Source organism: Meles meles, chromosome 12 (assembly GCF_922984935.1).
Source record: "Meles meles chromosome 12, mMelMel3.1 paternal haplotype, whole genome shotgun sequence".
Taxonomy (NCBI): Eukaryota; Metazoa; Chordata; class Mammalia; order Carnivora; family Mustelidae; genus Meles; species Meles meles.
Genome location: NC_060077.1, coordinates 96,337,150 through 96,351,402, shown reverse-complemented (window position 1 = coordinate 96,351,402; position 14,253 = coordinate 96,337,150). Strand labels below are relative to the sequence as shown.

The following is a 14,253-nucleotide window of genomic DNA, read 5'->3' as shown; positions in this document are numbered from 1 at the left end:
AGGGCACTGGCTGGTCACTGCTGCTGCCGGCTGTGGGTCCGAGGCGGAGGCTCCATCTGTCCCGGGCACAGTGCGCACAGAGGGGCAGGGGCTGGTGTGAGTGACCATCCCCGGCCTCGGGAGCGCCCAACAGTCCCCAGGCAGGTCCCCGAAGTCCCGAGAGCCCGCACACGGCCTGCTGCTTCCCGGCTCCTGTGTCGGGGAGCTCGCCGGTGTGGGCGGGCGTGCAGGGGTGAGACGTGGGAGCTGCGGAGACCTTCCCACGGTTCCTCCCTCTCTACGGTGTGTGACCGTTGATGCCTCGTTCCCTTCAAGAGAGAACAGTTACACTAGGGATCGTTTGTTTTGTGTTTGAACCGTTTCATGATCTTAGCCTTTTATGTTTTCAAGCATTTTTAAATTCTGTAGACTTAACTTTTTCAGCGCAGTTTTAGTTTTATAGAAAAAAACTGAGCAGAAATCACAGCAGGCCGGTGTACCCCGTTCTGCGCACGCGGCTGCTCTGCTACGACATCTCGCATCCGTGCGACTTGGTTGAGCCGATGAGCCATCACTGATACGTCAGCATAAACTGACGTTCGTCGTTCCCTCGGGCTCCCTGGGTGCCGCGCATGCGGGCGGGCTCTCATGAGGGCACGAGGTCAGGTGTGCCCCGTTACTCTGCGGACGGAGGAGCCTCGTGGCCCCGGAGACCGTCTGTGCTCGGCCGCGCCTCCTCCCCTCCAGCTCCCACCGCGGCGGGTCCCCACTGAGTCCGTGGCTCCGCCTCCTCCACAGCGTCTTAGAGCTGGAGTCCTGGAGGACGTCGCCTTTCCAGACCGGTCCCTGCCCTTACCGTGCCACGTGGGAGGTTTCGGTGGCCGCACTGATTCTGTTCGGTGCCGAGCGACCCCCCGTCGTCTGCAGGGAGCGCGGTGCGTGACCCCCGCCTTCCGAGGGACGTCTGGGGTGCTTCCGGCGCTTGGCAATGAGGAACAAAGCGGCTGTAAACATCCTTCTGCAGGTTTCTGTGTGGACGTGCGTTTTGTTATTTGGGTAAAACTAGGAAACGGGCTTGCGGGCTCGTGCGGTGACAGTGTGTCTCGCTTCACCAGAAGCCGCAAGCAGTCTTCACCGCAGACTTGGCTGCACCGTCGGCCTTCCTGCGCCTCTCTCTTCGCCGACTCATTGCTCCAGGGGACTGCGCGCACCGGGGCATCCCGGCCACGCGTTTCCCAGCACACGTGTCCCTTGTCCCCTGTGAGGGTGCCCCCCTACCCCGGTGCTGCTTCGGGACACATCTCAGTTGAATGGAAAGGACCCCCCCTCCACCCTGCCGGTCCAGGGGATGCCTCTCGCAGGTGCCCTGGACAAGGCTCGGTCCTAAGCCAACCTGCTTCCTCCTTGCGAGGTCCCCAGGGTCTGCAGAGAAGGGGTCCCCACACTCTGCTGCTGCCTTTCCACCTCTTGTGACCAGGGAGGGGGCGGGGGGCACTGACTCGAACAGCATTTTTGCAATAGTCTTTCTGTAACAGCAAGGAGAGAGTCTGCTTGTCTGCCAGTGATTCTCAGGCCGGTGTCCAACTTCACCTCCTGGATGCAGGGGGAGCTCCTTCCCCGTAGCCAGCGGCTCGCCCAGCAGCTCCAGTTTGCATCCCGGCCGTGGTGTCGGCATGTGTCTGTGGCCATGCTGGGCTTCCTCGGCTGCGGCTGCTGGGCTCACCAGCCTGGTGTGCCTCCCAAGAGTTGGGCCCTGGCAGAAGGGGCGAGTGCGTGCCTCTCAGCTTGCCCTCATTTGCACTCATCCCTCAAAACCTGTGACATCAGGGCACTTGTCCACCTGAGTGGCTCAGTGGGTTAAGCCTCTGCCTTCGGCTCAGGTCATGATCTCAGGGTCCTGGGATCAAGCCCCGCATCGGGCTCTCTGCTCAGCGGGGAACCTGCTTCCCCCCCTCTCCCTCTCTCTCTGCCTGCCTCTCTGCCTGCTTGTGATCTCTCTCTGTCAAATAAATTTTAAAAAATAATAAAATCTTTAAAAAAAAAAAGCAATGACATCAGACATTTTCAAACTAAAGATGATTCTCCCCACGTGTGATGTGTGCGTGTCTGACGTGGGCTGAAGCAGCTCCTGGCTCTGGGCTTGTCTCCTCACCTGCGAGGGGGGCTGGGAAGTGGCAAAAACGTGACTCTTGCAAGGTTTCTGGTGCCATCCTCGCGACAGGACCGGTCGAGCTGGCCCCGGGCAGCGGGAGGGAGACAGGCAGGAGGGAAAGCCAGCACCTGAGCCCGTCTTCCCGCTCGCGTCTGCTCGGAAACCAGGGCCGACGTCTCTTTCTCCTTCTGCCGAAGATCTCTGGAAACAGAAGTAGACGAAAGAGTGTAATTTTGGTGAAAACGCAGATTACGATGGGGGGGGTGGAGGGTGGACATGTACCCGAATCTGCGGACCCCCTCTCCGTTGTGGCCTGTGCAAACCGGACAAGATCCGGAAAGCAGCTGTGGCACTTGGGCCCGTGGAAGAGGAATTTCAGGGCCGGGGTGTTCTTTGGAACAAATTCCGTCTTTAAGGTAGTTGGGAATTTCTGACTAATGACGTGCACGTGCAATGGTGTGTGTGAGGAGGGAACGTCTGCGCGGAGCCGGACGCCTCCTTCCTGGCCCCTCCCGCCCTGCGTGCAGGGGACGCCACGTGCTTTCCGGCCTTCACCGCGGCTCGCTGGGAAGTGGACGGACAGTCTGTCCCTTGGTGCTGAGAAAGGGGCCCAGGAGAAGCTGCAACCGGCCCAGCCCTCGGTCCCGTGCTCGCTCTCTCCCTCTTCTCCAGAGGCCGCCTGCCTGTTTCCACCGTAGGACCCTCACTCTCTGACCAACGCCCAGAGGCTCCTCGGCTCTCGGTTCTAACAACGGTTGGCCTGCAGTGGAGGCGTTCCTGACCGCGTCCGCTCCCTTGTTGCTCCGAATCAGCCAGCGAACTGAGAGCCACAGCCGCCTGAGGGCTGAGGCTGCATCCCAGACCCTGTGGTCAGACTTGCAGGAGGCCCAGGCTTAGTGGGAAACACTGCATCGGCCCGTTTACAAAGCAGGTCCTCGAAAATGCCCTGAACAGCCACATCCTGGGCCACACGCTGGTACGCCTCACCTCTGGATCCGAGTCCCAGATCAGCCGCATCCTGAGAAAGAAGGTGGGAGCCCGAGCCCCAGGAGCCTTGTGCCGGCTGACCGATTGCCTGAGTGGCCTCAGATCCAGGCAGCTGGCAAAACCCCTTTCTGAGCATGTCTGCCAGGGTGTTTCTGGAAGACCGAGTCGAGCAGACCTTCCTCTCCCGTGTGTCGCCTCACCCAGTCCCCGTCCGTTGGGGACCTGAATGGAACAGGAAGGCGGAGGAAGGGCAGACTCCCTTTCTGCATGCCCTGGGATGTCTGTGCCCTGGTTCTTGGGTTTTGGGGCTTGGTCCGCAGCTCACCAATGCGACTTGTGAGTGACCCAGTGCTTGGTAATCCTGTGTATCCGTAACCTCCCCGCGACGCACTGGGGGACCCTGCCCCCGACACGTGCTTAGGGATCTGAGATGCGTCCCTTCCAGAGAGGGGCTCCCGCTGGGGGAGGTGTGCAGGTGGCCACCACCCATCGTGGGGGCCCCTCTCGGGACGCTGTCCCACCCCGAGGAGCATTCCCAGGTCTCTGGACCCGTGCTCGCTGCTCACACGTGTCTCCTGGGGAATGGGGCACTCCTGGGAGGGGAACCATAGCAGAGAACCTGCAACAGGGTAAGGGCCGCTGTTGGATCTGGGTCTTGCCAGCGTGATCAAGGTCAGAGGTTAGAAGGCCTGGAGTGGTCGTCCCTAAAGAAAGGAGGCCACCATGTGTCGGGAAAGGACCCCCGTCCGCCGCTCTGCATACGTGATGAGGAGGGTCAGTCCGGCTGGAGCGAGCTCAGGGCCCTCTGGCTGAGGGTTTTCAAGCCTGGCGCCCGCGTCCCAGGCCTGAGCTTATGCACAGCCCTGCTCCCCAAAGGTCACTGAGGACAGAGACGCATTTTGTAAATGGGCAGGTGCCTGGGGGCTGTGAGAAGCAGACACAGGCTGAAACGGGCAGGAGTCTTCCCCAGTCCTGGGCAACCTCCACTGAGGACATTTAACAGAACGTTTGGTTTTTAATTACTAAGCTGGCGCTGAGCCGTTGTGTTTTCTTGTCCAGCAACTAATGACATCTCACCATTAAGGGGCGGGGCCAAGGTCACGCCGGGAACAGGGAGGCTGCAATTAATCGCTTACTGTAGGAACGCGCCGTCTTGAGATCGGAGTGGAGGGCGCGTGTGTGTAAGTACACATGTGATTGGATAATTAATACCAACGTTCGGTTTGAGCGTCTACCTGGTGGGGCTGGAGGACGTCACCATTGAAAACGGGCTAAAACACTACAGTGTACAAGACATCGTTCAAGGAAAAGTGTCAAAACCAAAATTGTGGGTGCCTGGGTGGCTCAGTGGGTTAAGCCGCTGCCTTCGGCTCAGGTCATGATCTCGGGGTCCTGGGATCGAGTCCCGCATTGGGCTTTCTGCTCAGCAGGGAGCCTGCTTCCCTGTCTCTCTCTCTGCCTGCCTCTCTATCTGCTTGTGATCTCTGTCAAATAAATAAATAAAATATTTTTTAAAAAAAAACAAAATTGTGCCTAAAGAAGGATTAGAAATCAGAAACTGCTGACTTCACGCCGATTAATACTGTTCTGAACAAAAAATTACGTGTATTATTGGGAAGTACGAGCTGGCTTTTGTTAAAGTAACTTTCTGACTTGCAGTCAGGTGAATATGAGAAATAGTTGGTATTTCTGTGCAGGAAGGGCTAGAAAGAGCAGCTCTCACGGACTGGCGAGCTCCTGTCGACGGAGATCGCCACCACGGATCCAAACAGCAGACACGCTGGTGACTGCCGCGCTGACACCACACGGAGCCCTCGGCCTTCCTGCCACCCTCCTGCCCGTCTCAATAAGACCCAATTCCAGAACTTCCCACCGAGATGAGGGGTCGTCCCGGTGCCCCCGAGGCTGTGGGGTAGGTCCGGTCAGCAGCGTCTGCCACACACAGGAGCCTCCAGACGGCGCTGTCTCGCGGCAGAATGAAGCAGGGGTTCCCACACACGGGGCAGGGACTGCCGGGCGCACATCACTTGGGTGGGGGAGTGCAGCGGACGGATGCAGCGGGTGCGGAAACTCGGAGTTAATGACGGGGCCAACTGAGCAGATGGCCTCGGGGAGCCGGGCGGGGCCCTGTGGGAGCGCTGTGGCAGGCCTGTCTTCATTTCAGAGCAGAAACACACCAGAAGACTCGGGATTTGTTTACAAGTCCAGATGGTGACACGGTGGTGGCTTTGTCACTCAGGAAGTAGGTGGGAATAAATGGTCGTGTTTTCTGGCAGCTTCCAGAGGGTTAGCCGTTCAACACCATTTTTAAAAGCATTTATTAGAGTGTGAAGTCGGCCGGGATCATACTTTGTATTGTTGTCAGGTGCATAAACAAGGCTCCCACCCGGCCGGCTATTAGCATCCGAGAAGGCCCAGGACTCAACACTCAGGCACAAGGCTAGTGAAGGACAACACGGACCAGAAAGGATCCAAATAGGGAAGCTGTGTTGCCCTTGAGAAAGGACACCTCATGGAGGGGATGCCGCTCGATGTCTGACACATGTCCGCTCCAAGGAAGAACACGTGTTAGCAGTCGTTTGGACTCGGTGTGGCCGGGCAACAGGAGGCTTCATGCGCGCATATGGCAGATGCGAGGAGAGGCTGAGACGGTGCGCGAGCCCCCGTGGAGCCCAGACGGGAGCACGGCGGAGCACCTGTGGCCCAGGACGCGGGGGGAGGACCAGGGACCCCTGAGAAGGACCAGGGACCAAGGGCCAAGGACCCGGTGGAGAACGGCCACAGGATGACTGCGCCCCATGAGACTGTAATGGGAAGACCAAGCTCTTAATGTCATTGATTTTTTTCTGTTGTTTCCCTTCTGCAGAATCACTTCCTGACTGTATTATTTCCTTCTTTCTGTCTCTCCTGGGCTTACTCTGCTCTCTGGGCCTGCGAGGTGAGGGGCCCAGGTGACTGCACCAGGGCAGTGCCCCCGCAAGGGGTGTCCCACACACTGTCTAGTGCTGTTTCATCCTCACGCTGGTCAGTGGTGGGTTTTCCCTTGGAGATTATGTAGAAGAGCGTATTTTCCGCGTGTTTGGAGAGTTTCCTGTGGCCTCTCCATATGGATCCTGCGTGTGAGCTCAGGAATCAGAAACGCAGTCAGAAAACAGCACAATTTCCGTTTGCAAGTGTGCGTTGCTGCGTGTCCCGCAGGCACTCAAGAGGAGCCCCTCGCCTTGGCTGCTCTGGAAATGCCTGCCCTGTTGGCCAGTGGCCCTGTGGGGTCTCACCGTGTGGCTGGTCTGCTGCAGACGCGGGACGTCAGCCGCATATTAGGGTGGCAGTGTCCCCCCAACTCCCCTTCTGGCTCTGGCGCGCTTGCTTGGTCGTTAACTCTGGGCTGTGCGGCTCTGCAGTGCACGCATCCAGGCCATCCCGGCGGGTGCCATTTGGGGGTGGGCTGCCCCTCGGCACGACTCCTCTCTCCGACGTCAGTACGGCTTCCCCACCTGCTTGTGCCGAACGGCCATGTGGTCTCACCTCTGCACTGTTAGACTTGTGACCGCGGGGGGGGGGGGGGTGGCGTGCCTGGTGACCAGTGGCCAGAAGGGGGCTCCCGTGGAACCAGGGAACTGTCCCCTCACGGCCTTCACTGACCCCGTCCTCCTGCCGCCTCTGCTGTGGAGCATGGGCTGTGGCTGCGTTTCTCTGCCGCGTCTGGACGGCAGGAGCGCACAGGGTCTGAGAGGCTCCCTTTCCCAGCTGCCCCTTCATGGCCTCTGGAGAGCAGGCTCTTGTGGGTTCTCATCTGCGGCGGCTGGTACCCACGCCAAGAAGCCGGGGCTTGGGCTCCGCAGGGCTCCCCGGGCTCCCCCATGGCCTGCCGTTCTGTCCCTCGGCGTCTTCTCACACCGGAGTCCGTGTGCAGCCCAGGGTTTCGGTGGAACTCAGCAGCAGGGGTGGGAGACGCACCCCCTCTTCTGGGAACAGAGGTCCACGCTGGCTTTTCTGCTGTCAGGAGGCCTTGTCTGCCTAAGTGGAGAGCCCTGTTTGCCCCACCCTGTGCCCCGACTTCCATGCCGGCGCTGGACGCACAGGTGAGGGGCCCCTGAGCCTCGGTCTGGTCAGCCACACACCACACCCAGAGGGTCCACATGCCATGGGCCCAGCCCCAGTGACAGATCCTGAGCAGACCTGCAGCTGACCTTTTTTACTCTGTTGACAGCACTTTTGATGCCACGCATTTTTAAAATTCTCGTGAAGTTCAGTTTGTCGTCTTACTTTTGTGACCTGTGCCTTTGGGGTCGCATTCAGGAAAGCACCGCCAAATCCAGTGTCCTGAAGTTTTTCTGCTGCCTTTTCTCTTGAGTTTCAGAGTTCCGGGTCCTACATTTAGGTTGAGGGTTTCGATCCATTTTGAGGTAAGTTTTGTGTGGGGCATCAAGTGGGCGTCCAACTCCACTTTTGGCCTGTGGATACCCGGTTTTCCTGGCGCTGTTAATTGAGAAGGTGCTCCTCTCCCCGCTGACGGCACCTGCGAGGGCTTCCCTGTGGGCTCCCCGTTCTCTTCCGCTGGCGCGTCTGCCTCTGCCCCAAGGGTCTGCTGTCTTGATTAGCAGAGATTCGTGGTTAGTTTTAAAACGAGGAAGTGTAAGTCCTCTGGTGTCGTTCTTCATCTGGGGAATTATTTTGCCTGTTTTGAGTTTTCTCGAGATTCAGTATGAATTTTAGGGTGGGTTTTACTGTTTCTACAAAAAAAAAAAAGTCATTGGATTTTGATGAGGTTCCACTGACTCTGCGGGGCAATTAGGGGATTCCTGATGCTGAGCCATATTAAGTCTCCAGTCCAGGCCACAGGATGCGTTTCCATTGATTTATGTCTTAATTTCTTTCAGCTCTGCTCTGTGGCTCCCCTTGGACACGTCTTCACCTCCTTGCTTGAGTTCATTCCTAAGTCCTTGTTCTTTTTGGTGGTATCTTGAATGACTTTTGTAATTTCCGTTTCAGATCACTCTGCTCTTAGTGTGACGGCTTTGTGCCCTGCTGCTCTGCAGAATTCATTTATTGGCTCTAACAGCTTTTTTACCGGGTCTTTAGCATTTTCTACATGTAAGATCATATCACCCTCAAACAGAGATGATGATTTTACTTCTTCCTTTCCAGTGTCACTGTGTTGTATTTCTTTTTCTTGCCTCAGGGCTCTGGCTAGGAATTCCAGTACTGTGTTGAGCAGATGTCATCAAAGCAAGAGTCTGTGTGTTCTTTCTGCCCGTAGAGAAGCTTTTTTTCACCGTTGAGTATTGTGTTTGCTCCTTATGTTTGCTACATAGATGTAGATTTTTTATGTGGAGATAGTTTCCTTCTACTGTTTTGTTGAGTGTTTTTTATAATGAAAGGGTGTTGTATTTTGTCAAATGCTTTTTCTGCACCAGTTGAGATGGCCGTGTGTTTTTCCCTTCATTTTGTTGATGTGGTGTGTCATCTTGGTTTTCGCTTTTAGAACCGTCCTTGCATTCCAGGGGAAATGCCACTTGGTCACATCCTTCTAACACACAGCTAAACGCTAAGTATTCTGTTGAGGATTTGTGCATCAGTGATCAAAGGAATATTGGTCTGTGGCGTTTTCTCCCTTGTGGTATCTTTGTCTGGCTTTTGGTATCCAGGTAATGCTGGCCTTAGAATTAATTAGATAGTGTTCTCTCGTCCTTGAATTTTTGGAAAAGTCTGGGAAGGACTGGTATTATTTCTTCTTTAAATGTTGGGTTGAATTCACACTGAAGCTTTCAGGTCCAGGGTTGCTCTTTGTTAAGAGACTACTGATCACGGATTCAATATCCTCACTAGTTAGGGAGCTATTCAGTTTTTCGTTTCTTTGTGAGTAGGTGTTGGTAGGTTTTGTGCTTCTAGAAATTTGTCCATTTCATCTAGATTATCCAATTTATTGCCATGCAGCTATACATAGTGCTTTCTTAAAATCCATTTTATTTATGTAGAAATGGTAGTGATGTCCCCACTTTTATTTTTGATTTTAGTAATTTGAATCTTCTCTTTCTCTTAGTTCATTTAGTTAAAGGTTTGTCAATACTGTTGATCTTTTTTGAAGAACCAACTTTTTGTGTCGATGATTTTTCCTCTACTGTTTTTCTGTTCTGTACTTCATATATCTCTGGCCTAATCTTCATTATTCCTTTCCTTCTGGGAGCTTTTAATTTAGTTTGTTCTTATTTTTCTAGTTCCTTAAGTTGTAAAGTTGGGTTGTTGATTTGATCTTTCTTGGGTTTTGTTCTGTTTTGTTTTTTTAATTTTTTTTTTTTATTTGACAGAGAGAGAGGTCACAAGTAGGCAGAGAGGCAGGCAGAGAGAGAGGGAGAAACAGGCTCGCCACTGAGCAGAGAGCCCGATGCGGCGCTCGATCCCAGGACCCTGAGATCACGACCTGAGCCGAAGGCAGAGGCCTAAACCACTGAGCCACCCAGGCGCCCCATGATCTTTCTTGGTTTTAATGCAAGTATGTATCACCATCAATTTCCTTCTTAGGACTGCTTTTGCTACATTTCGTAAGTTTTGGTATGCTGTGTTTTTGTTTTCATTCATCTCTAAGTATTTTCTGATTTCCCTGTGATTTCTTCTTTGATCCACTCATTATAAAGTTGTGTCTCGTTCTCACATTTTAGAGAATTTTCCAGTTCTGCTTATGTTCCTGATCTCTACCTCATCATGTTGTGGTCCGAGAAGATACTTTGCATACAAGATATCTATCTTTTAACATCTGTTGAGGTTTAATTTGTGGCCTAACATTGGGTCTCTTTTGGAACATATCCCATGTGCCCTTGAGAAGATCACACATGCTCGTCTTGCTGCGTGCGCTGTTCTGTATTTCTCTAGTAAATCTACTTGGCTTTACTGTGTTAAGCCCTCTGTCTGCCTACTTCTCTGGTCTTTGTCTCCACTCTGGGCAGAGGAGCACTGAAGTCCCAGCAGCTGCCGTAGAGCGATTTCTGCCTCCAGTGCTGTCAGGTTTGCCTTGGTATATTCTGACGGTCTGGCACTAGGTGCTCAGTGTTTGTGACTGTTCGAACGAGCTCTGCGGAACCCTTTGCTACTCTATACTGTCCTTTGTCTCTTGTCTCGTGTGACGTTTTTGTTTGGAGTCTGTTTCGTCTGGTTTAGTAGAGCCGGGCCGGCTGTCCTTTTGCTACTCCATCTGTCACTGTCTACCTGCCGTGTCATCGGGTCAAAGGTGAGCCTCTGGTTGGCAGCATATTGTTGGTTCCTGTGTTTGTACTCATTCTGCCAATCTGTTCTTTGATTCGAGAGTAAAATTCATTTACATATAAAGTAACTGCTGAGAAGAAGGGACTGACGTCTGTCCCTGTGCCTTTTGTTTTCTATATGCCCTGCAGCTTTTTTGTCCCCCAGTGACTGCATTTCTCTCTTCTTCCCAGTTAAATCTTTTGCAGGGCAGTGTTAAATCCCTTCCTAATTTCCTTCCTGTCGATTCTGTAACTGTTTTCTTGGTGGTTACCATGGGGATTACATCTCACTTCCCATGGAAATAACATTTGAATATTAATCTATAACAGCAGAACTTCAATAACAAAGTGAACCGTTCTACCCCTTCTCTTTGAGTTGTTGGTGTCGCAGAATTACATCTTTATACACTGTGTGACCAAGAACATAAACTGGTAATTCTGGTAAATGCGTGAGTCTTTTACATTGTGTAGAAGACAAGATTTGAAGTCACAAACCAAAGTCACAGTAATGCCAGCTTTTAGATGATGTTTCTCCTTAAATGTGTTAGACTCGAAGTCATGGCGAAGGAAGCAGGCAGCTACAGACTGGACCGGTGGCATCATAACGGCAGCGCTCGCGACCGCCCACGTTCTTACCCTGACTCGGACAGGGGACCACCCTGTCCACTACCCTCTCCCTCCGGCAACTACCACCTCTTCCTCTGTGTTTCCAACTCCACTTGGCGTGCTGCTGCTGTTAGGGGTTTTTGTTGTTTACGTTCCGGTGCAAGTGAATCATGCGGCACTTGCGTCTCTCCGACGTTTCCCTTAGCGTGATGCACTCGGTCCACCCGCATTGTTACAGATGGCCAGACTTCATTCTTCTTACGGTTCAGTAGTGTTCTGTTGTGTGTATGTACACCACATCTTCCTTATCCGTTCGTCCATCAGCGCACACTTGGGCTCCTTCCCTCCTGGCTGTCATAAATAGTGCTGTAATAAACACGGGTGCCTGTATCTTTTAAAATTAATGCTTTTAATGTGTAATGGGTGGTGTAAGAAAGTCGTCCAGTTTCATTCTTTTGCACATGGCTGTCCCGGTTTCTTGGCCTATTTCCTGAGGATAGTGTCATTTACCCAGTGCTTATTCTTGTCTCTTTTGTCATAAAGTAGTTGACCATATATGCGGCTTTATTTCTGGGCTCTCTGCTCCGGCTTATTGGCCCATGTGTGTGTGCTTATACCAACAGCATACAGTCTGCTTTACTAGAGCTCCGTAGTCGAGTTTGAAATCAGGGAGCGTGATACCTCCAGCTTGGTTCTTCCTCAAGTTTGCCTTGGCTCTTTGGGGTCTCTTGTGATCCCATATACATTTTAAGATGGTTTGTTCTATCTCTGTGGAAAATGGCATTGGAATTTTTGTAGGAATGGCGTTGAATCTATAGACTGCTTTAGGTGGTGTGGACATGTTAACCATATTAATTCTTCCCACCAGCGAACATGGCGTATCTGTCCATTTACTGGTGTCTTCTTCGGTTCCTTCCGTCGGCGTCTTCCAGTTTCCAGCGGGTTTCATCCGGTTAACTTTACTCCTAGCTGCTTTACTCTTCGGGGTGAGTGGAAGTGGGTCTGTGTTCTCATTCCCGTTCTACAAGTCAGTCATTCGTGTAGAGAAACAAACAGATTCCTGCATAGTAGTTTTGTTCCTTGCAATTTTATTGAATTCATTTATTCTAATAGTTTTCTGGTGGAGTCTTTAGGGTTTTCTATATATATGATCTTGTGATCTGCAAACTGTGACCGTTTCTCGTCTTGCGTCACTACTTGGATGCCCCCTACTTCATCTTCTTGCCCGCCTGCTCCGTCTGGGGCGCCCAGTACTGTGTTGAATGAAACTGGTAAGTGGACATCCTTGACTTGTCTCCTACCTTACAGGGAAAGTGAGGGTGGCGTGAGCTGTGGGTTGTCATATCTAGCCTTCGTTAGCTTGAGGTATATCCCCTTTCCGCCCACTTGGTTTTTATCATAAGCAGAAGTTGAATTTTGTCAAGTGCTTTTTCTGCATCCATTAAGGTGATCATATGACTTTTATCTTTCATGTTGTTAACGTGGTCATCACACGGATTGATTTGCAGATACTGAACCTTCCATGCATCCCTGAAACAAAACTTGATGCTTTTCATGTATTGTTGAATTTGGTTTGCTAATATTTTGTTGAAGATTTTCACATCTGTGTTCATCAGAGACATCTGGTCTCTAATTTTCTTTGTTTGTAGTACCTTTGGTTTTGGTATTAGGGTAATGCTGGACTCAAGAATGAATTTTGAAGTTTTCCCTCCTTTTCCATTTTTTGGAAGAGATTGCAAAGGACAAGTATTCACTCCTCTTTAAATGCTTAGTAGAATTCACCTGCGCCATCTGGTCCTGGACTTACCTGTTTGTCAGGGGTTTGGTCACCAATTCAATTTCGTTACTAGTAATCAGTCTGTTCAGATTTTCTATTTCTTCCTGATTCAGTCTTAGAAAATTACATGTTTCTAGGAATTTATCCATTTCTTCTAGGTTGTCCAATTCATTGAAATATAATTTTTCATAACAATCTCTTATAATCTTCTGGATTTCTGTGATGTCAGTTTTAAATTCTCTCATTTATGATGTTATTTATTTGAATCTCTTTTTTTCTTGATGAGTTTAACTAAAGGTTTGTCAATTTTGTTTATCTTGTCAAAGAACCAGCTCTTAGTTTATTGATCTTTTCTATTGTCTTTTTGGTCTCTAATTCATTTATATTCACTCTGATCTTTATTACATCCTTCCTTATACTAACTTTGGGGTTTTTTTAATAGGTTTTTTTTTTTTTTTGGTATAAGTTTAGATTATTTGAGACTTTTCTTGTTTCTTGAGGTAGGAACTTCCCACGTAGAACTGCGGGAATAGGGGCGCCTGGGTGGCTCAGTGGCGCCTCTGCCTTTGGCTCAGGTATTGGTCTCAGGGTCCTGGGATCAAGCCCCACATCAGGCTCTCTGCTCAGCGGGGAGCCTGCTTCCCCCTCTCTCTCTGCCTGTCTCTCTGCCTACTTGTGATCTCTGTCTGTCAGACATTTCTCATTAGACCAGTTTAGTGATTATGAACTCTTAATTTTCCTTTGTCTGGGAAACTCTCTCTCTCCTTTAGTTCTGAATGATAACCTTGCTGGATAGAGCATTCTTGTTGTAGGTTTTTTTTTTTTTCCCTTTCAGCACTCTGACTCTGTCATGTTACTCCATTGTGGCCTGCAAAGTTTCTGCAGAAATATCCCTTGTATGTAGCCAGTAGTTTTTCTCTTTCTACTTTTAAGATTCTCTCTTTAACGCTGTCATTCTAATTATCACGTGTCAGGGTATGCACCTTCTTGGGCCCACCTTGTTTGGGGCTCCCTGTGCTTTCTGGACCTGGATCTCTTTCCTTCCCGATTAGGCAAGTTTTCAGTGCTATTTCTTCAGACAGGTTTTCTGTCCCTTTCTCTAGCTCCTCTCCCTCTAAGACCCCATGCTGTGAATTTTAACATTGTTCCAGAGGCCCCTTAACCAGTCTTATCTTTCTTTGTTTGTTTGTTTAAAATTATTTTTATTAACATATAATGTATTATTTGCCCCAGGGGTACAGGTCTGTGAACCATCAGGCTTATACATTTCACAGCGCTCACCATAGCCCACACCCTCCCCAATGTCCATCACCCAGCCACCCTCTCCCAACCCCCTCCAGCAACCCTGTTTTGTGAGATTAAGAGTCTTTTATGGTTTGTCTCCCTCACGATCCCATCTTGTTTCAATTTTTCCTTCTCTACCCTCCACGACCCCCCACCCTGCCTCTCAAATTCCTCGTATCAGAGAGATCATATGACAGTTGTCTTTCTCTGACTTATTTTGCTCAGCATAA

General features: G+C 51.2%; 2 protein-coding genes across 2 annotated transcripts in view; one reads left to right on the top strand and one right to left on the bottom strand.

Moving 5' to 3' along the window:
* The window catches only part of LOC123954657, a 73,352-nt gene that overhangs the window by 13,579 nt on the left and 45,520 nt on the right, over window positions 1-14,253 (bottom strand). The window contains exon 4 of the mRNA XM_046026007.1: window positions 2,132-2,332. Within this exon, the coding sequence (XP_045881963.1) occupies window positions 2,132-2,332 (201 nt within the window). The remainder of the gene's footprint in view (window positions 1-2,131; window positions 2,333-14,253) is intronic.
* PARD6G (par-6 family cell polarity regulator gamma) overlaps window positions 1-14,253 on the top strand; it is a 73,507-nt gene that overhangs the window by 53,848 nt on the left and 5,406 nt on the right. The gene's annotated exons all lie outside the window — the stretch shown is intronic.